The 22289-nt window shown below is 46.8% G+C and overlaps 1 protein-coding gene across 4 annotated transcripts in view; it reads right to left on the bottom strand.

Moving 5' to 3' along the window:
- Positions 1 to 10246: 10246 nt before the first annotated feature.
- The window catches only part of LOC146338145 (angiopoietin-2-like), a 35585-nt gene continuing 23542 nt past the window's right edge, over positions 10247 to 22289 (bottom strand). For 3 of the 4 annotated variants that reach the window (XM_084815988.1, XM_084815990.1, XM_084815987.1), the window contains exons 6-9: positions 20530 to 20631; positions 16414 to 16580; positions 15348 to 15478; positions 10247 to 12229 (exon numbers count right to left, since the gene is read on the bottom strand). In XM_084815988.1, the coding sequence (XP_084672114.1) occupies positions 12060 to 12229; positions 15348 to 15478; positions 16414 to 16580; positions 20530 to 20631 (570 nt within the window). In that variant the 3' untranslated portion in view covers positions 10247 to 12059. The remainder of the gene's footprint in view (positions 12230 to 15347; positions 15479 to 16413; positions 16581 to 20529; positions 20632 to 22289) is intronic. The other variant, XM_084815989.1, reaches the window with a different exon arrangement.

Raw genomic sequence — 22289 nt, 5'->3', positions numbered from 1 at the left:
TTACCCTGTTGTGTTCCACTTGAGTTCCCTCCATGAAAAGAGGGAAAGCGGCAAGAAGAGGAGCGAGAGCAATGAAAGATAATGGAAGACTCAGATACAGGGAGAAGGAGGGGGAAGGGGGTGGGGGGAAAGGGAGCACGTGAAAAAGGGAGTCGTTGTGATCCTGCATTTAAAACTGAAGCAGAAAGTCCCGTTTTCAATGCAGGATTTTATGCTGATGTAGAGATGCCCAATGTCGTCATCTTCCAGTGTAGCTCCCACTCTTTGCAACCTTTACTGCATGGTTCCCCGCTCATGATGACGGAAGTCCAGCATTTTCTCTCCTACAATGAACCATGGTAAATCTATGGTGTACTGATGAAATTGTGCTTTATCACAACAATATCACAGCGCCATCCATTGGCTTTATAATGCAACATATAGAACCTGCCCAGAAAGAAAGAAAGAGGAGAAAACCACATGGAAAGGTGCCGATCATAATCCTGCAAGGAATCTGGAAGCAGAAGCTTTGTTAAAGTTGCAGAAGCCTTGAATCTTTGCCTGGATTTTTTTTTTTCAGTAGGGCAGTTGAATGGGACCTGCTCCCAAGTAAGTGTGCAGAGAAAGTGGATAGAGAGATGTTTTCCTCCCTCTCTCATAATAGTAGATCCTGAGATCAACTCATGAAGCTGAATGATGGGACATTAAGGAGAAATACAAAGAAATGCTTCACACAGCGTGTAGTTAAGCTATAGAGTCCACTATAGATGGCCACCAATTTGATGGGTTTAAAAGTGAGTTAGACAAATTTCTGGAGGATAAGACTACCGGTGGCTCGCACTCATTATGGCTGCATATTACTTCCCATGTCAGAAGCACCATGCCTCTTAATATCAGGTACTGGGGAACTTGAAGGGTGCTGTAGCGTGTATGCCTTGCTTCTGGGCATCCCATAGGCTTGCCACTGTGGTGACAGAATGCTGGACTAGATAATCCACTGACCCAGCATAGCTCTTCTTGTTTTCTCAGTTTAGGTCAAATCTAGCGCCTTGAATTGTGCCTTGATACAAATGGGGACAGCAAAGTAAGGATGTTACAGGAGATCCTGGCTGACAAGCTGGTATTCTAAAGAAGTTGACATTCAGTAAAAGGATCCACCTGGGAATCTTGATATTCAGTAAATACAGCAGGCTTTCCCAACCTTGTGCCCACCAGATGTTTTGGACTTCAACCCCCGTCAGCCCCAGCCAGCATGGCCAATGGTTCAGAATGCTGGGATTTGTAGTCTAAAACATCTGGGGCACCAGGCTGGGGGAGATTGAAAAACAGATGTGTAAGTACATGCAATCAAGCAATGGATGGTTAATTTCCATCATATACTCTTTCTCAGAGACTGCTGGTCACCAGAAGAAGATTAAAGGAAACTGAAGCCAATGACTTTTTTTATTGTCCTCCGCTATAGATTCCTTCACCTTTACTGTCTCTAATAAATGTCTCTCCCCCACCGCATATTTAAGGGAAATGCTTTGAAATAGGATAGGAACAAAGCCCAGTTGAAACTTGATTCCAGACATTACATTTCCTTCCCAAGCAACTGGCTCCTCTATAGCATGGGTGTTGGTAATGAGTCTTTGGGGAAAGGCACTGCCTTCTGGGATGGAGGAAACAGATTTTTCTCATACTGTCCTGCTTTTATCCATGGCACCATCCAATGGAGTTACTGTAACACAACTTCCTGGAGCAAATGATACAATTAGCAACAAAAGCAGCATTTCTGGCTGGAAAGATTGGGTTGCTATTGCCCTCACAAATGACAAAAGCTTTGACATCTCCACTTGCTAACATGAAGCATCAGAGGAAACAGGCAGAGAAATTAGAAAGGGCACATAGGAAGGAGTGCAGCCCAGGTCAGCTATCTTGAATGTTCAGGAAAAGCTAAGAACTTTGGCAAATGTTGACGTTTACCAGTAAGTCTTAAAATTTGAACTGGCCCAGAGGGAAATACCAGAAAATTCTGGCATGTATCACCAAGGGCTCGATCCTATGCATGTTTAGACAGAAATAAACCCAACATGCTGGCTGCGGAATGCTGGGAGTTGTATGACCTCTTTACAGTATAGCTAACTGAGAGCCTTCAGTGATACCCAAACTAGACATTATAGAGGACCCGTGACTGCCTTTGAAACAGCAGTCCGGCATCTCTTGTTCCCTGGTAACGCCCACCAGGCGTGTTCTTAAGCACTTAAAAGATTTGGGGCTCAGGGGATAAGACACAAATTGGTCTAACACTTGCGTATTCTAATGTATATCTATCTATATGTGCACATTTCAAAATAATTACTAGGGTTTATTTAAATTTCACAGAAGGCAAAGCCAGCCAATTAATTTCCCAGCCAAATCACCTCAAATAAAATAAATTCTTCAATCCCAGATCATCCCAAACCAGTAGTTGTTCTGCCAGGGGAGAGGTTCTTTAGGATTTGAACAAGGCAATAATCACACCAAGTGGGTTCCTTTCCCAGAGTTTATTTAGAGGGAGAGGCAAGATATTAACAGCAGAGAAAAACATGGAAAGGAACAGGCAGATACAGAGAACGTACGTCCCTTCAGGTACCGGGAACCCCACTGCAGTAACTGACATGCTCCATAGCCTGTTAGCCGTGGTGCATGTCACAATCCTTGTCCCACGTATTTCTCTCATAGGTTGCAATACATTTTGCCAACTCATGCTTACATCTGTCATCTACACCTGTCATTTGGCTACATTCTCATGGAGCTGGCAAGCTATCTAGTACATACATCAAAGTTATATACAATTCTTATTCTTATATCCCACCTTTTCCCCAATACTGGGGCTCAAGGCCGCTTTACAACATTAAAACTTGTACAATTAAAACCTATAAATAGAAATAGAAATACAAGTGTACAAAAGTTAAACATATAATTAAATAATCTATATTAAAATTGTAAAAATATCAAAACATTAAAAGACAAAAAAAAATAGTATCCATCCATCACATTTTCACAGGTCCAGACTAGTTATCCCCAAAGGCCTGCTGAAACAAAAAAGTTTTTACATGCCTATGAAAGCATATCAAGGAGGGCGCCGCTCTCACCTCCCTGGGAAGGGAGTTCCAGAGCCTTGGGGCATTAATCATGAGTGTACAACTGGTATCCCTGATTAGTTCATCTGTGGCACCTGACTATCGGGCCTTGAACATCCTCCCTAAATGCTCCCCTTTGGGCTCAGGAGAATGTTCAGGCACAGCAGATGAATGAGAGGGACGACTCAGGCATGGAGGTTTGAACATGGAAGAGCCATTGTCATACACCGCTGTCACCCTCCGTGATCACAGTAGTCTTCTGGAATGGGTCCCAGAACAGTCATTCCTCTTCAATAACAATTAATCTGCAAAGGGTGTGATCAGGTATAAAAAAGAAATGCACAAAAACAGTAGCTGGTAGGGTTCTTTTTAATGAAATCCTTCATTGATTGATTGATTGATTGTATTTTTTCCCACTCCTCAGCCAAAAAAGGTTCGCAGAGCGGCTTACAATCAATGAACAAAGAAGATCGTGCAACCCCCCCCCCCATGGCAAACTTTGTACCAAAACGGAGTTTCAAAAATTGGATGGAGTGCTAATCCAAAAGCAAGCCAAAGGCAAATCAACTTGGGACCAGTTTGCCTTAGGGACTGTCTCACTCCTTATTTCCCTGCCAGATCTCTGCGATCCTTAGAGGGAGCACTTCTGAGGATGCCATCTGCTCTGGAGGTTCACCTCAGGAGCACTTGTAGCAGAGCATTTAGGGGATTTCTACACCAGCCTAAAATCCTGCATTTAAAACGGGGCTTTCTGCTTCCGTTTTAAATGCAGGATCGCCACCGATTCCCTTTACACGTGCATCCTTCTCTCCAAATGGCGTTATGTTTCCGTGAAGAGGCATTACACACGCTCCAGGTTCAGCGATACTTGCTCCTGGGTTCCTGCCGCTTTCCCTCCCCTTGCACATTACTGCTGGATGGGGACTGACACAGCTCCCCACCGATCTCCCCGGGCCCCGCCTCCCTCTTCCATGCTTTTGGCCAGTCCCTGCTGCTCAGCCCCTCTGCTGCTGCTCCGTTCTGCCGCCCCCCTCGCTGCCACTCTGCCGTTCTACTGCTCTGCCGCTCTGTTTTGAACAGGCAGGCTGCAAATGGCGAGGAGCCAAAATGGTGCAGGAACGGGAAGGCCGAATGCCCATCCGACCTTCGTCACCACCTTTGACATCATGACCACGCCCCAGCAACCACACTCAGCGCTTCCTTCATGCTAGGGGAGAAATACATGGGGAGGACATGGCGCTCCATTTGCGCATATCTGGAAAAATACCCAGTTTTTTCCGTTTGAGGAAAACACGGGATAGGCGGGAGGAAATAGTGGAATAATGACTGGACAACGACGACGTCATGTAATGGATCTGCACAATTCAGTGAGTGAGCAACCATGAATGTGCAATAAACTTGAGGTGTAGCGATCTCCTTAGTGTTGCAGCAGCACCCCCCGCCCCAGAACACTTGACTTGATCCATTGTTCCCCTCAGTTCTGACTTTCATGCAGATTCTTAAAATGCATCTCTTTACAGAGGCTTTCCCTGCAGTGTGTTTCAGCACACACACTGTGTGGTTTTAGTGTTGATTAATTATATTGTGTTGTTTTTACTGTTATATTTATGGCTGTTTTGATGCCGTTGTATTTCCTGTTCTCCCCTTTGATACTTTTGTGGAAAGCGGTATATATGAATAAGATTATATTGAGAGCCAGTGCAGTGTAGTGGTGAGAGTGTTGGACTGGGAGTCAGGAGATCCGGGTTCTAGTCCCCACTCAGCCATGGAAGCTCACTGGGTGACTTTGGGCCCATCACAAACTCTCAGCCCAACCCACCTCACAGGGTTGTTGTTGTGAGGATAAAATGGAGGAGGAGGAGGATTATGTGTGCCGCCTCGGGTTCCTTGAGGAGGAAAAAAGGCGGGATATAAATGTAATAAATAACAACAACAACAACAACAGATAAATAAAAAAGAAATGAATCAGGGGTTCTCACCTCCACATGATTTCCCAGTTCCCACCCAGATCATGCTCCAAGATTTAAACAATTCCCCTTCAATAACTTATGCTGTTCAACAACCATAATTACCTCAGTACATTAAATTTAAAATTAAATTTAGTAGGGCAGATTCTGTTCAGAGGAGGGTTTCAGAATGCTGGCTGGGTGGTGAGAGGAGTGAGGCAGAGGAGGCAGAGGAAAGATGGGTGAAGAAGTTTAGGAAGAAGAGTAAGAAGAAGAGTAGAGAGGAAGGCTGAAAAGAAGGGCGGAACAGGCTGGTTTAGGTGTGTGGATCAATGGAAGGGGAAGGACAGAGCCGCAAAAATTGGGCAGCATGGAGGAGACAGAGGGAGCCTGGAAAGACACAGGGGAAGAGAAAGTGGAGGCGGTGATGGGAGGGAGGAAGGCTCTCTTATTTTCTCTGCTCTTTGGTTTCTGGGATCCCCTCTCTTAGTGGTGAGGACTTGTGACTTTCCCTGCATCCCCCAAAACACACACATAGACACACACACAGAGAAAGTCACAACCAGAGCAAGCTAGGAAGCACCACACGTATCACCACCCCTGCACGTGCTAGAACACAGGGCAGGGAGACACACAATGAACAAGAAGAGCAGGGCCGGCATCAAGGGCAGGCATGGTTGGGCACCTGCCAAGGGCCCACACCCCAGCAGGGGCCCACTGACAAGAGCCCCCTGGGCTTGTTCCTCCTCTTCACCATTGCATCCTGCTTCTTCACTTGCCTCTCGCTCTGGCCCAGGCAACGGTGGTGTTGAAAACGAGTAGATGCCACTGCCTACTTGTTCCCTGGCTCTCTGCCTGCCAAGCAAGCAAGAGGAGGCAATGATGAAACAGAGGATGAGGAGCAACAGTAGCAGGTGAAAATAGTGGTGAGAAGGTAGACACATTGAGGGAGGGAGCCCAATCAGGGGGTGTTGCCCAAGGGCTATAAAACATCTGGAGTGGCTGAAAAGAATCCATACCACACACACACACACACACACACACACACACGACCAGGATAACTGGAGAAGGAGCTCTTGCCAAGATTATTTACCCTTTACGTGCGCTTGCTTTCCCCCTCCTTTTCCCCCTTATCTGAGTCTTCCAGTTGTTTCATTATACAGCCACTAGATGACACTGTGGTCTAGCTCCTCTTATTGTGGCTTTTCCTTTTTCACTGAGGGAACTCAAGCGGAACTCAAGTGCTATAATTTGATAGATCATTATCTCCCATCATTTAAAAAACAGAATAAAGGTCATTCTGTGCGGGAGGCACCCTGGAGGTTGACAACATCATCTAAAGGACCTGCAAACTTCCATCAGTAACCAATCTTAATAGCAGGATAAAAGTGTCGTGTGGAGAAGCCCCAAATGTCCCCCTCTTTCTTCTCCCCACTCCCTTCTCTCTCTCTCTCTCTCTCTCTCTCTTCCCCTCCTGGGAAAAATCACTCCCAACCCCTGCAGTTAGGGTTAGGGCAAAAACTTTACATTTGTACCAATGGATCTATGTCCCACAGCCCTGCACTGGTGGCAATGGAAGGGTTTTTCCTAAGCTTAACTGGCTCACTGTGCGATTTGAGGGTGTGTGTGCAGGGATGGCAGGGCTAACTCTTTCCAACTGTACCCCCTTGAAATCCCCTCTTCCTGCATGGCAGTTGAGTTTAGAACAATTGCTACATGGACACTCGGTGCTCTGGGACAGAGACCTGGGGCCTTGGGAAATAGATTCAGGTCTTGGGCCTTATGTGCCCAGACCCAGCTATGCCCCTGATGTCGAGTAGTCTGTGGCATGTGGCATTTCCAGAGGTATCTGGTTGGCCACAGTGGGAAGCAGGGTGCTGGACTAGACAGGCCTTCGATCTGATCCCACACGGCTCTTGTTACATTCTTATGCATTTCAGGTGTCTCTACCCCTGCACTGCATTGGCTGCTTTTTGCAGGGGCAGGACACACTTGGTACAAGGACATCCCATCATTTTGTATAACTGGACATTACCATGCCCTGGGTGTAAATGTCAAAAAGTCATCTGACATTCTCTGCTGTGCCTTGTCCACTCTTAAGACTGACTAGTAAATGTCAGCATTTTACTACAAACTAAGTTGTGGTCTAGCTGCTTGTCCAGTTGATACGCAGTTAGCAATATTTACATTCAAAGAGGACTTTTCTTCCCCTCCTTAACCCACCTCCTAGCCTCACTTTTCCCCATCTTCTTGTCCTTTTCAAACTTCCATAGAAGAAGAAGTGGTGTTCTGTCCTTGCCTGAAGGCAGAATCATGACTGTGGTTTGCCATGGAAGTGAATAATGTGCTAGTTTGCCCATGAGCATTCTGCAGTGCCCATCTATCCATACAAGTGAGAACTATAAGGGCATATTTGGTGCAGTTCACACAGCCATTGTCTAAGCTGAAATTGTTTCCCTTTTCATCTATACCACACCAAGAAAAAGCTATAAATCTTAAGTATTGTCAAAGGGTTGGGTGTGCCCGATCCCGTCTGATCTCGGAAGCTAAGCAGGGTCAGCCCTGGTTAGGACTTGGATGGGAGACTGCCTGGGAATCAGGCTTCCTGCACTGAGCAGGGGGTTGGACTCGATGGTCTTGTAGGCCCCTTCCGATTCTATGATTCTTGTTTTTTTATTATTTCCCTTTTTATTTTTAAATAATTAATATAAAATAATTTATATTTTAATTATCCTTGTTTGGTGTTGATTTTATGTGTGTGTATATATATTCTCTCTCTCTCTCTCTCTCTCTCAACATCTAACAATATTAGAGCTGGCCGGCAGCTCTGCGGACTCGCCGTGGAGCTGGCCAGGGCCGGCGAGGATTCCGGGCAGGGGGAGGGATGGATCGCCTCCCCCTCCCTGCAGACCTCCGTGGACCCAAGGTGAGGGGGTTTTGCACACCCCTGTGGCCTGGTTGCTGACAGGCCACGGACTGGTACTGCTCCACAGCCCAGGGGTTGGGGACCCCTCCTTTAAAACACCTTCACCCTTCCTACATGAGGCTTTTATTATGCACTCGTGATTATGCACTCTTGGTAGTTATTGTGGTTTTCTTCCTAATGAGGAAAGTTAAGTATTTTTTCTGAATGGCGTTATAGAAACCTAATGTAATTGTGCAATTCTATGCCACAGTGCCACCTAGTAGTTATATAACAGAACACAGAGAAAGAAAGAGGTCTAGTCCTTCATGGCTGCATTTATAACTCTCCCAGCAGCAGTCTCCTAACAGTTATGTCAAAGCAATAGTTCACAGATCTGGGCACAACATGACATTTCTGTGGGGCCTGGCAACAACCTAGAACAACAGGCAGAGCATTGTTTTCCCTTGGCCTGAGCATTTACTGGTGGCAATTTGAAGAGATGTCGGGCAAACAATTAATCACTGAAATTCATATGCACTGGGACAAAGTTAGGAGAGTAGTTCAGTTTTTAAAGCCTTTCTGCTACATCGCTCCATCAAATGACCTCGGGGCTTCACGAGAGATTTGGTGCAAAGTTACAACAGTCTGAGGTCGTTCATGACAGATGATGTCGTCACCAATCCGCTGCCAACCAGCTGCTTCCCTCTTGAAAAGCCGCATTGTTTGAAACTCCTTTTACACTGAGTTTTTTTACTGAAAGCGGCTCCCTGGCGGTTTTGCCACAAAGTGCCATGTCCCCCCACCCCGGTTAAATTCTGGGTGTGCCTCTGTGACCTGGCAGAGGTCATGGAGGTGTTTCCCCAATCAAAGTATTTTTCCCATATCCCCCCCCCCCTTCTGTGCATGTTTACTCATAAGAAAGAAAGAAATCTCACTCCCCTGCAGTGGATTTTAACAGATCTCAGTGCATACGGAGCCACAGTAAATTACTAAAGCATTTAGGGCATAATCCTATGCATGTTCAGACCAAAAAAAAGGCCTACAACTCCTGGCATGCCACAGCCATCATGGCTGTCTGGGGCATGCTGGGAATTGTAGACCTTTTTTCTGCCTAAGATGCATAAAATTGCACCCTTAAAGGGTTAAAGGCTAACTTTAGTAACTCACCTTCAAGCACTCTTTTGCTTCTCTGTGGAATGGCTGTCTCGATGCTATCTTGATGCTGTGCTTCTTTGATATTCTGTAGTTTTGCTGTTGTTATGTAAAGTCACAGTAGTGGTAGTTTGAGATTACAGGAGCTTCTCATTTCATTGCAAGCAGGGAGAAGGAGAAAGGGGGGGTAGAAAGGGGTTTGGAAGCAATAATTCCATGGCAGGGTACTGGAATGGGGCAAAATTGGGGGGGCTGGTCTGATCTCATGGGAAGCCTTCAATGCTGCACTCCAGAATTGGGGATCTGGGCTTCTCAAGGCAAAAGTGCACACATTGAGGAAAAGCGGGGGGAGGGGGGAGATAATGTAGTAGCAAGAGGAATGTAGTAGCAGGGGGGAGCCTGGACAGGGGTGGGCAAACAAGCCTCTCTCATTGGTTGAGCAGTGTGACCCCTGAAAACCAGATTTTAAAGGTACGGTACACTCGGTTTTTCTTGCTTCATGTATCCCTGACAGACCAAAGCTGATTCCATGAAAATCCAGGTAATCCTCCAATACGCTTCTCATTCCGTTGTCGTGAATATCTCCACCCCCATCAATATGATGGCACAGGTACCTATGCTGGCATCACAGTTCACCAGGTTGCCAGTGCAGCTGCTGCTAACATTGCAACAAACTTCAGAGTCCATGGACAGACCTGTAGTGAGAAGCCCTAAGAAGAGGAACAGTCCCAAGAGGGGCGTTGTGCGAACGGAAAGGAGGAAGTCTGTGAGCAAAAGGTCCTTGAAGGCTTATTCCGTCTGAGCCAAACCTTTGAGGTTCTGAACATTCACATATGTCTGGAGTGGTAAGTGTCACAAATTGTGGACATCCAATGGAACACCGGTTCACACGATCAAACAGCCCATGATTTGTTAACCGTTGGTTGTTTGTGAGTGCACTGGAGTGAGCAAACTGGAGCAAACGAGCACACCAGTTCCTGCCCACTTCCACTATCAATTAACAACCCAGGAATGTCCCATTCCTGGGTTGTTTTGTGGTGTGTGGATCCAGAAACTCTTGGTTGCTTAGGGGCTAAACAACCCAGAGTTAACTCATGCGCCCCTGCCAATTAGCCAGGAATTGGCCATGGCGTGCAAACCATAAATAAGTGACTGACAAAAACAGATAAACTTAAACTTTATTTACTGGGACAGTAAATCCCACCTTCCACCTTCTTGACTAACACAATTTGATTTCATACCAGGCACTGGGAGCCAAGGTGATAATCTAAGAATGTGGAGTATGGAGGGAATTCTCAGCAAGAAGTCCTTTGCTAGGGGTTGAAAAAAAGGATTGAAAGCATAGGTTAAAAATGTGTGTATTTTCCCCTGGCTTAAAGCCATGGTTGTAATTGTCGACCTGCATACCCAGAAGCAGTCTCTTGCTTCTCATGTCTCTGGACTGAATGTTTTTTCTACTGGTAATATTTATAGATCTTATCTAAATAAAGGTGTCTTGAGTTGGAATAACTTGTTCAAGTTTTTATTGCAGTGGTGATGGTGAAACCTTGGTTCTCATGCCTGACTGTATATCTCCAACTCAGCTGGAGAATGCAGATGTCAAAACAGCATTACCTAATAGATTTTAAGTTTATCTCTACTTTCCCAGACAATTATCTATATATTAGATCTGCGTTATCTAGATTTGTGTGGTGTGATCAAGGATGTATAGAATACACACCGACCTAGGATTATACATCTGTCAGGGGTGTTTCTGAGCACAGAGAGTGGGACAGCAGTTCAGATTCAGAAGGAGAACCGCCAGACATGGGGGAGGTGTTTTCCCAGGCTAGTCCAGACATGACTGGCCCAGCTTCTCAGCTAACAAACGCCCAGCTGGCTGAGGATGAGGGTTCCTCTTCACACACCCCTGTGAGAGACAGTGAACAGAAGGGGGGGCACTGGAGAATCTGATCTAATAGATGCCAGGCGCAGAGCAAAGAGAGAGAAGGCAGGGGCGGAACTTAAACGGTCTACCCAGTTGGTCTTGCGTGAGAAGCTGCACTCAGAAGCCTCACGAGAGAGAGGGACCTCCCCCCCTTAAGTTAGGCTAGTGAGACCACCTTCCTCTTCAAACGGCAGGCAACTCTCTTAACTTCCTTCTGAATTCCCCTGAAGACATTCCTTTGAAGACTGAGAGTCACTGAGAATTTGCATCTGTATGACCCTGTGAAGTAATGGATTAAAAGCTATAGACTGAAGCCTCTCATCTGTGTTTGTCTTCGGTGCTGAAATAAAGTGGGGGCTAAAGGAATCCTGACAACATCTGCTCCTTCTGCTATAGCTAATGCCTCCCTTGTGGTCACCAATATAAACTACAGTGACAGTCTCAGTCCCAGTTAGGGATGGGTGAGAAATGTGTTATGTCAAGGTTTTAATGCAAACTTAGCAAATTTGCACCTCCCAAACCAATATGCAAACTGAGACACAGTTGTGTCCCAAAATCCACATTTTTCCAAGCTTAGTGATGCAGCTCGTCAGGGAAAAATGCGCACAAAGACTTGCATATTAGTGAACAATGAACACAAAATGTGTATATTTCAGAAAAAGTATGCACAAAGTCGCATTAAAGCAATGGAAAGTACTGGGGGGGGGGAATCATACATTTTTAAAAATGCGCACATTAGGAAAAATGCACACAAAAAGTATGGATTTCTGTACAGATTTCTTTCTTGTTTTAAATCACAAACTTCTGCAGAAATGGGGAAAACGAAAATGACCTCAAAAATCTGACAATCTCAGCAAGAACGAGAGTGACGGATCCATCCATCCACCCCTAGTCCCAGTACATCAAGAGGCTGTTCACAGTCCTCCACTGAGCTTACACACGTTTGAAGAGAGCCACAGCGCTGTGTTTGCGTTTCAGTTAAATTTGCTGGTGCCTCTCACCCAATCTGCCCATCTCAGCCACACGGCTGCCCGCAGCACGCTCCCTTACTCCTCTCTGAAATCCACAGGGCGCATCATCATGGTGGCCATCTTGAGGGTGTGGCTGGGGCCTTTCCAGTAGTGCCATTTCATGCCGTTGTATCTGATCACGGTGGGGCTGGGCGGGTAATAAACGCCATTCAAGTTGGAGGGCCCACAAGCATCAAACCACCAGCCTGGTGCGGGAGAGGGAGGGAGCAAGAGCAAAGGGAAGGGATAAGGAACATTCAGGCTTAGGCGTATTCTGCTCTAAAGCCCCCAAACACACTCCTCTCAAATTACTCCCCCAAACTTTCTAAATTCTGTTCTCAGAATGATTCAAACTAAGGATGCAATCCTATGCATGTTTCGACAGAAAAAAATCCTACAACTCTCAGCATTCCCCTGTCAGGAGCGCCCTGGCGGCCTCTTTCAGTCTACTCCAATAGCCAACTCAAGACACAGACAAAAGGATTCCTTTCAGGGCTTTAATCCTTTTACAACTTAATGACTCCTTCAGATGCTAATCACCAGCGACTAAGCAAGGAACAGCAGAGTAGCCTATGCTCCAGGTTAGGCAGTTGGTCCCTGTTTGAAGGAGACTCATGGGAAGACCCTGAACTTATGAGCTAGGGAGAGATCCTCCCTCTTTCCCTTGGGTCCTTGGGATGCGACCGTTGCTTGCGCGCCAAACAAGCACTATGCCTCCTTTCCACACCCTCCAGCTGTCGTCGCTCCTGGCGTCGGCGTCAAGCGTCCAGCAAGCCCCCCTCCTGCACTCTCTCACTGCCCGGGTCACTATCTATCTCAGGAATGCTGGCAGGAGGAATCTCTGCCAGCTGCTGTGCCTGTGAGGGATGAGCTGGCTCCTCTCCCACGGATTGCTGTTCCTCCTCCAAATCAGAACTGCTCTGGCATTCTATCGGCTCAGTTTCCACCCTGACATCCCCAGCCAGCCATGCTGGCTGGGGAATGCTGGGAGTTGTAGGACTTTTTCTCTGTTGAAACATGCATAGGATTGCACCCTAAGCAGATTTTATTTTGCATATTTTTTTCCTGTCTCCATGAGTTCAGGAATCCTGTGTTTGCAGGTATGATGTGCGGTTCTGCCTTGGTCTACACCAGCTTTCCCCAACCTTCAGATGTTTCAGACTACAATTTCCATGCTGGCTGGGGGTGATGTAGTCCAACACATCTGGAGGACCCCATGCCTGGGGTAAGTCTGCTGTAGGATGTCGGGCTTTGACTTGGGGCTCCTTCACACGAGGCTTTTATCATGCACTCACGGTGGGTCACTCATGGAAGTTTGCGGGTCGTTTTCACGACATCGTCAACCACCGGGGCACATCCTGCAGTTTTTGAACTTTATCCCGCTTTTTAAAAGATCAGAGATAATGCACTAGTTAAATGTAAATTTGCTTTAGTGGCTGTTTGTAATTGTGCGGTTCCTCTATAACCACAGCCTGGGAAGAAGCCATTGGGCTGGAGCAGGAGAATCACAACTGCCCTTTTTCCCATCCCCCACCCCTCCTCCAGCATGTCTGCCTGTTGACCTGGGCTGGGAGCAGAGTTTTCTTGGCTGGGCTAGGAGAGGCTCAAGGCAAGTGCGGAGCTGGCAGGGGAGAGAGAAGATGACGGCGACCCCCATGTAAACAACTGACAGCAACGAAGCCCTGCACCACTCTGCAGAGAAAGCGAGATATTTGGATCAGTCGGGACACCTGCTGGTTTGCGGCTCGCTCTCTCGTTCTCTGTCCGGAGACTGCAGAGAACTTGCAGCCCATGTCAACCCCTGTAAGGATCTGATCTTTAATCTCACATAGAAACCAGAAGCAAAAGCAGAATAAAGAGGGTGATGTGGGGAAGCCCCTTGGTCCCTGCAAAGGTTAGCGAGCAGGGAAATTGCCCGGTAATTGAGTTCATTGCTGCTCCACTGAGCAGGTACTTTCTGTGGCCAGGGAGAGGCGCCAGTGATTCTCTTCAGGAATGAAGGCTCAGCTCACTCATAGGGCCAAACTAGATATGATGTTTGTTACATTCATCTTTGCATTTGACATGAAGGTTAACTGAGGGGCAGCGGGCAGTGATAATGATCAAAATTGCAGCGGGAGAGGAGGAGCTTTTAACCTTTTCCTCCCCCACGGCAGTCCTGAGGAAAATCCATCCTAGAATCAAAGAATTATAGAATAGTAGGGTTGGAAGAGGCCTATAAGACCATCGAGTCCAACCCCCTGCTCAATGCAGGAATCCAAGTCAGAGCATCCCCGACAGATGGCTGTCCAGCCTCGTCTTGAATGCCTCCAGTGTGGGAGAGCCCACTATCTCCCTAGGTCATTGGTTCCATTGTCGTATTGCTCTAACAGTCAGGAAGTTTCTCCTGATGTTCAGCCGGAATCTGGCTTCCTGTCACTTGAGCCCAGTATTCCGTGTCCTGCACTCTGGGATGATCGAGAAGAGATCCTGGCCTTCCTCTCTGTGACAACCTTTCAAGGACTTGAAGAGTGCGATCCTATCTCCCCTCAGTCTTCTCTTCTCAAGGCTAAACATGCCCAGTTCTTACAGTCTCTCTTCATAGGGCTTTGTTTCCAGTCCCCTTATCATCTTTGTTGCCCTCCTCTGAACCCTCTCCAGTTTGTTTGCATCCTTCTTAAAGTGTGGTGCCCAGAACTGGACACAGTACTCCAGATAAGGTCTAACCAGTGCTGAGCAGAGGGGAACTCGTACGTTCTCTGAAGGTGGTATTTATTGGGGGGGGGGTGGAGGGAGAGAATGTCCACTGTCATCAATGGGGGTTTCCCTCCCAATGCAAACCGAGTTGGCGTTTGGTCCACAGTCAGCTGACTTCCAGGTAGCTGTTTATTGGCTCCTGCTTCTATGAACCTGAACGATTTGCCACAGCCCCTTAGTCTTAGCCATTTTTCCATAGGCTAGTCACTCCCAGACTCTCCCTGTGACTTGTACACTGAGTTCACTCCAGGCCTGTAGCCTGCCTAAAACTTTTTTTTGGGGGGGCACCAAAATAGTAGGAGGGGTCAGTTCATTTGGTTTGCAGGCCTTTTAAAGACAACATTGTGAACTGTTCTTTAATTATGTGTTTGTAAAAAAGGGGGGGGCAGAGAAGGCCTGGTTCCTTCTGTTCATTTGCAGACTTCCCCAAGTTTGTCAGTAGCCGTCTCAGCAACCTGCAGGCCCTGAGCCACTTAAGCTTCAACTACAGAAGCACATCACGAGCCCTCAAGTCGTCCACTGGGGCTGTTATACAAATATGCAAAGCAACATGGAGTTGTAGCGCACTCTCCCGTCTCCACTCATTACCTCCACCTGCCATCTGCGCACACTTGCATGCACAGCGGTCGTGGTCGGCGTCCTTGGTGCTGAAGTCCATCCCTGAGGGACTGAGGCTGCTTGTGCGCCCGGCTGTGCCGCTGTATCTCCTCACGTAGAGTCTGCAAGGGGGGAGGGCAATGACACCGCTGTCAAGTACAATCCTCAATTGATCGCGTCTCCTCTGCAATTTGAAACCAGATGTGCTTGTTTGGCTTTGGATGAAATAGATATCCACTCTGAAGCACAGAGCTAAGCCAAATGAACAAACCCTTCTCTTGTGGCTCTGATGACAAGCACTGCCACAACATTTGTTAAAGATTTAGCTTCAATCTATTTATTTATAAATATGTATTCCATATCTAGAACAGATTTCAGAGCAGTGGACACAAAAGATAAAACACTAGAAGAATAAAAAAGATTAATGCACCACATTAAAATTATACTTGTTTAAAAAACACAATGCCAATAAAAACTGTAACTGGGCAATTAAGGAATGTCTCTTGGAACAACACTGCTGGAAACGACGCAGTGTTGGTGCCTGCTTGACCTCCAGGGACAGGGAATTCCAAAGAAAGGGGGCTGCCACGCTGAAGGCTCTTCTCCTGGTGGACTCCAGTCGGGCCATAGGTCCATGTAGAACCACCAGGAGCAAGCCCTCCGATGCCCTCAGTCACCAGGCAGGTTGGTAAGGGAGAAGGCGCTCTGTCAGGTATCCTGGTCCCAAGTTGTTTAGCACTTTGTATGCTAGTACTGAAGGTTGCAGGAAAAGATATCCATTTTCCTGCAACTCAGAAAGCTCTCTTTACTACTTTCATAGCATGAGTTTGCATGGTTTTGCTGTCAGACCAAATTCCATGGTTTTCAGTAGTTCTCAATTATCGTTAACAAAGTGTTACACTTTCAGCCTGAGACACACTACTTTACAAGTGGTGGTGTAGTAGAGACAGGGCTCTCACTGGAGGGCCTAAAAGGCAGCCTACAGATATTTAAAAAGGATAAACAAATAGCTCGGCCTGAACAAGAAGACAACGCACATTCGTTGAGGAAGGCTCACCGGTAGTTCAGCTCCTCGGGGCCCACTTGGAAGTGCTCATACGTGGAATAGGCCTCATTGTTGTCCCAGTCTTGGAGCTTGATATGGAGGGAGGACGGGCTCTGAGTGGTGAGCAAGTGGATAAACTCGTTGCCCAGCCAATATTCTCCAGGTGGGGACCCAAAGCCCTGCAAGGGATAGACAGAAAGGTCAAAGGAAGCACAGGGGAGCATTAAGGGTCCTGATTCGACATGTAGCAAAAACTACAGTAAGTCCTGGGGCTCCACTGAGGGGGCAGAGGTGGTCTGGTCTGGTGTAGTGGAGCTGTGACCCAAAAAAGCCCCCAGTAACCTGGCAGAGTTTGCACAGAGGCCTAGCTCCCGCTAAGGTGGCGAATCTGTATCTGGGCTGTTCCATTTCAGACTGCAGGTGGGGCTTGGATGGCTGACTGCTCCTCCATAAAAAGATTCCTTGCACGTAGAAAACTAGCATGTAAGGTGGTTATTACGAATCACCAAACTAGAGGAACTGCATTACCACAAAAAGGACACCTACTTGCATAAAGTTTGAGTAAACTAATTTATATGTACAGATGCAAATTTAGAAAGAATAATTTAAATCAGCCTTCCTCAACCTGGTGCTCTCCAGAGGTGTTGGAATACAACTCCCACCATACTCCAAGCCAACATAGTCCAATACATCTGGAGGGCAACTGGTTGGGGAAGGGTGATTTAAATAGAAGTAGGCTGGGTTCACACAACACAAGAAGGCAGAGTACTGGTTGAGCATGGGTTGTCATTGAATCGTGGGTTGTCGTGTTGTGTGAACGCCACACTAATGAACCATGGTTTGTTGTTGTTTGTTAACCACAAACAACCCACAAAGCCAGCCCATGGTTTGTTGTTGGGTTGTAAGCTGTGGGTTATTTGTGGTTAACCAACCATGGTTTGTTAGCATGAATGGGTTCACACAACACAACTACCCATGATTCAACAACAACCCATACTCGACCCCCACTCAACTGTATTTTGGCTAATCCAACAGACCTGGTTTCTGTTGGTGTCAGCAAGGCACCTACAGGCAATAAATCAACACCGAGAGCAATAAAGTTGATACAGCAGGGAAAAAGCAATGATGCAGCGGGGGGGGGGGACTCCCCTCCCCATCCTCAGATCTTGCTCCTACCACATTCCCTCCTCCCAACAGTCTAATGGAGTGCTTTGCTCTATTTGATTTTAGGGCAGAGGGTGGATGGAGAAATGCTGCAGGGAGCCAGGAGTGGGGGGTAATTTCCAAAGACTTTGAATTGCCTCGAAAAAATTACCAGAGTTTTTCTGATGGGGGTGGGGGTGGAACAGATAATTTCCGAGCTGAACCAAGGTGAGTTTGGAGAACTTGCCCATTTCAATTCCAAATAAATAAATGGGGAGCCTGGATCCATCAGGAATTGGGAAGTAGAAGTACTCTTGTATAAGCTCCACTGAAATGGATTCAGTCTTCCACAGGCGCGAAAATATCTTGCCAAGCATCGTTTGGAGGAGAGCCTCTTGTCTGGGCACAGTCCAACACACACTTCAAGATGAGACTGGACAGCCATTTGTCAGGGATGCTCTGACCTGGATCCCTGCACTGAGCAGGGGTTGGACTCGATGGTCTTGTAGGCCCCTTCCAACCCTACTGTTCTATGATTCTGTGATTCTATGACATCATGTCCCTATTAATGCACAGTGACTAAGGCTGGACTAGACTGTCTCTTTGAGGAACACTGTACATAGTTCTGGGCAGTTCACTCCAGTCACTTTCTGCACAGAGACTGAGCAATTGAGTGTCTTTCCCGAAATCCAGCTGTGATGGGACAACCGTAGGTCAAGCAGGCAGTTGGATTCTGTCCAGTTGTTCTGGACTCCATCCAGTTTGTGGCTTGTTGACCCTAGGCCCCAGTATTGCAAAACACCATCGGCTTGTGTCTTCAAATATTTGTGTGTGCCTCCATCACATTTAAAATCGGTTTTTTTCCTCTGAGGGTCCAAGCCATACATTTCCCTCTTTGTTGGGGAAAATCAATCTGCCCCATACAATGAGGCAGTCATCTTTATGATGGTGGCTTCACCACAAGTTATAGCTGGAAGAGTGAGAAACCTCTACCTCTAAATTTATGGTACAATTGCCTGGCTGAAAAACTCATTAGCCAGGTAAGGATGCTCTGAGGGCAGCAAGTCATGGACTCCTTTGCTAATATCTGGCAAATATGGACTATATCAGAAATGAAGCCTCCAAAAGAAAACCACCAAATACACATGGAACAATTTGGCAGGACCCTTTTCAGTAGATGTGATTGGTCAATAATCAGTCATTAATGAATAAGTTGTATTGCTTTCAGTAATCTGTATACTGCCCTCTTTGGTTGTTTGTTCTGTTATTATTCTTTTGGGAAAATGTAATTAAAAATAAATAAATATGTTCCAAGCTGCACAGGGGTACAATTTTCAGTCAGAATGCAGCTGGGAAGTCAAGACATAATTCCCCCCTGCCATGTGCTGCATTCAAAGTAAGATTCACCCCCCTTGCTCAACTGTAATTAATCGGATTAACTGTAATTAATCTAATAAAAATAACAAAACGTAGCTGCATGCTATACAATAAGTGTAATTTATAGTTAGGCCCTGTGATGTCACCAGATCTGTGTGACCAAAAGCTGTGTGAGAGGGTTTCACCCTTGAAGGAGGCTTAAAAGTAATTGTACTTAAAAAACCAACACCCCCCTCACCCGCCACAGGTCTCCTGCCATTTTTTCCCCAAACATGACAGCAGTAATGGTAAGAGCCCCACAAATTAGACTGGGGCCACGATGTTGGGGGAGGACCTTTGAAACTGATTCATGCCCCCACCCTCCACGGCTCCTTTTATCTTGGGTGGGAAAAACACGGGATCACAGATCTCATGATGTCAAGTCAGATTTATTTATTTATTTGTGGCATTTATAGACTGCTGAATATAATAAAACCTCCCAGCAGTTCAGAATATTAAAAAGTGGGTTTTTTTCTAAGCTCCAAGCTCTCCCTCTCCCTCTTTGTTGTTCTGCCCCCCCCTGCTCCTTTACTGGCTTGTGCAGTGCCTGGATTTCTAAGCCTGGCCTAGTCCTCTCTGTCTGACCCATGCTAACTCAAGACTCCTCTCCTCTGCTAACCTAGGACCAAGGGCTTAATGCTTAAACTTTATTTATTCATTCACTGCTGGGCTTTGCACAAACCAAAGTCAAAAAAGAAAGAGCAGCACCAGTTTAATTCCCAGTACGTTTCAGTGCTTGGTCTTTATCAAGGGAAAAACTCTTTGGAAGAAGCAAAGGAGAGGGAATCCTCCAAAAGAATCTCCAAGAGTTTTTCCCTTGATAAAGACCAAGTGTCGAAACGCATTGGGAATTCAACTGGTGCAGCTGTTTCTTTTTTGACTTTAGTTTCCAGGCTTACAGCTGTCTTTTTTGGGTCCCTGTTGGCATTGTTGCTTTCTTGTTTTGCACAGACCCAAGGTCTCTCCTGCCAGATCAAATCCTTCACGATGTTCATGTGAACGATGAGGCTGCCATCTTAGCTGGTCAACTTTGCTTCCACACAGCCCACCTCTCTCCCAGTCGGGCTATGCTTAGTTCTTGCAGGATACTTTTATATCAGGGGTGTTGAACCTCTTTCAGCTCAAGGGCAGAATTCCATTTCGGGGAAGCTCTTGGGGGCCATGTTCCGGTGATGGGTGGGGTCAGATGCAAAAGGGCCAAGGCCAAAGGCAAATAGGGGAAGGCCAAAATATCCCAAATACCAGGATATTGTAGCTTAAAGCGCTTCCTGCCAGTAACTCAGCCTTAGGAGAGGCATTTCAACCTTTTAGAATGGGGACAAACTGCACAGACTCTGGGAAACCAGCGAACCATTGGTGGCTGCGAGAAGGGGAGCGTGACTGTCTGGAGAATTCCGGAGGGCTGTATGGGACCCCAGAAGGGCCAGATTTGGCCCAAAGGCCTGAGGTTCTCCACCCCTGTTTTAAATGTATTTATTATCATTTTTATCCGCCCAGTAACAAATGTTCTCTCATTTCCAGCCCAGGATAAAGGAGGCAGGTAGCATGACTTTCCGGGTGGATCCTTACCTCTTTATATTCCTTCCAGGTGCGCTGGAAATCCACAGAACCATCCTCCCGGTGCTGGATTATAGTCCAGCCTCCTCCATTGGTCTCCATGTCGCAAAGCACCTGGACAGATTGCAGCACGTTAATGGAGGGGAAACTTGAAAAGCTTCAGGAAACGGCAGCTGGTTCAGAACACAGCGCCCAGACTGTTAACGGGGGCTGAGAGCCATTAGCCAAGGATGCCAGTTTCTTTCCAGGCTCAAATTAAAAGTGCTATTTTTGTTCTTTAAAGCCCTTCAAGGTCCTGGGGCTGAGGTACTGGAAAGACCACTTTCTCCCACCTATCCATCAACCAAGAACTTTGCTGGAGGCCCTTCTCTGGTTGCCCTTTCTTTCAGAGGTTACATGGGTGGCTACCAGACGCAGGGCCTTTTTAGTGCTGGCGCCCAAACAGCAGAACTTCCTTGCTAGGTAGATTCACCTGGCACCTTCATTATGATCTTTTAGGCATCAGGCAAAGTTTGCCCTGTTCTCTCAGGCTTTGAATGGCATTTGATTGCCGTTGATGATGATTGCTCACTGGTTTTGCTTCTTTGTTGTAGGCTTTTTTTCCCTATTACTTGCTTCTTTTTGTTGTCATTGCTCTTTGGATGGTTTTAGTGCTTCAGTCCTATTGATTTTGTTAGCCACCTCAAGGCATTTGCAGGGGGCTTTGTCCCCAAGGGGTAATATTATTTATTTATTAACAACATTTGTATGCTGCCCCATAACATAATGTTATGGGGCATACATAATGTTGTTAATAAGTAAATAATGTTATGTAGATGGCTTACAATAAATAGCTGCCCACATTCAGAGCTGGGCAAAACCCCAAGGTTTACCTCTCTGCAGCCCCTCTTCCCAAGTGTTTTTCTTGCAACCAGGTTCACTAGCAGGATCGGAGCCCTGGCTGAGAAAAAATGCCAGGAGAAAAGGCTGGTGGGGAAGTGAGCCCCAGGAGGGAAAAGGGGTTTGTACTCTTCACTCCCATACCCATTCTGCTTCTAAAGCCAGAGCCCTCCATGCCCCATACTCTTTCTATATTATAGGACAGGGGTGGGCAACTTGCAGGCCTCCAGATGTTTTGGCCTACAGCTCCCATCAGCCCTCACCACTGACCATTTTGGCTAGGGCTGATGGGAGGTGTAGGCCAAAACAACTGGAGGGCCACAAGTTGCCCACACCTGTTATAGGGGATCCAGATGGGGGTTGTGCACCCACTTTTTCAAAAAAGGTTCCCTCTAAGCAGCTGCCTCATAAGAACATAAGAAGAGCCCTGCTGGATCAGACCAAGGGTCCATCTAGTCCAGCATTCTGTTCACACAGTGGCCAACCAGCTGCCCAATGGAAACCCACCAGCAGGATATGAATGCAACAGCCCCCTTCCGCCCATGTTACCCAGCACCTGGTGTACATAAGCATCCTGCCTCTGATACTGGAGGTAGCATAGAGGCATCAGGACGGTTAGCCACTGATTGCCTTCTCCTCCATGAATTTGTCCGATCCACTTTTACATCCATGCAAATTGGTGGCCATCGCTACATCTGTACACTAAATTCACCTCTGTGAATGGTGCATGGGGCATTCATGAACATCTGGATCAAGGCCTGGAAATGAGGGCAACGTATGGCAGGGGTGGGCATCTTACGGCCCTCCAGATGTTTTGGCCTACCACTTCCATGATTCCTCACCATAGGCTATGCTGGCTAGAGCTGATGGAAGTCATAGACCAAACATCTGGA

Source organism: Heloderma suspectum, chromosome 10 (genome assembly GCF_057233095.1).
Source record: "Heloderma suspectum isolate Gila_16-S chromosome 10, 16-S_ref, whole genome shotgun sequence".
NCBI lineage: Eukaryota > Metazoa > Chordata > Lepidosauria > Squamata > Helodermatidae > Heloderma > Heloderma suspectum.
Note: the sequence above shows the minus strand (reverse complement) of the source record. Positions and strands in the feature narration are given on the sequence as shown.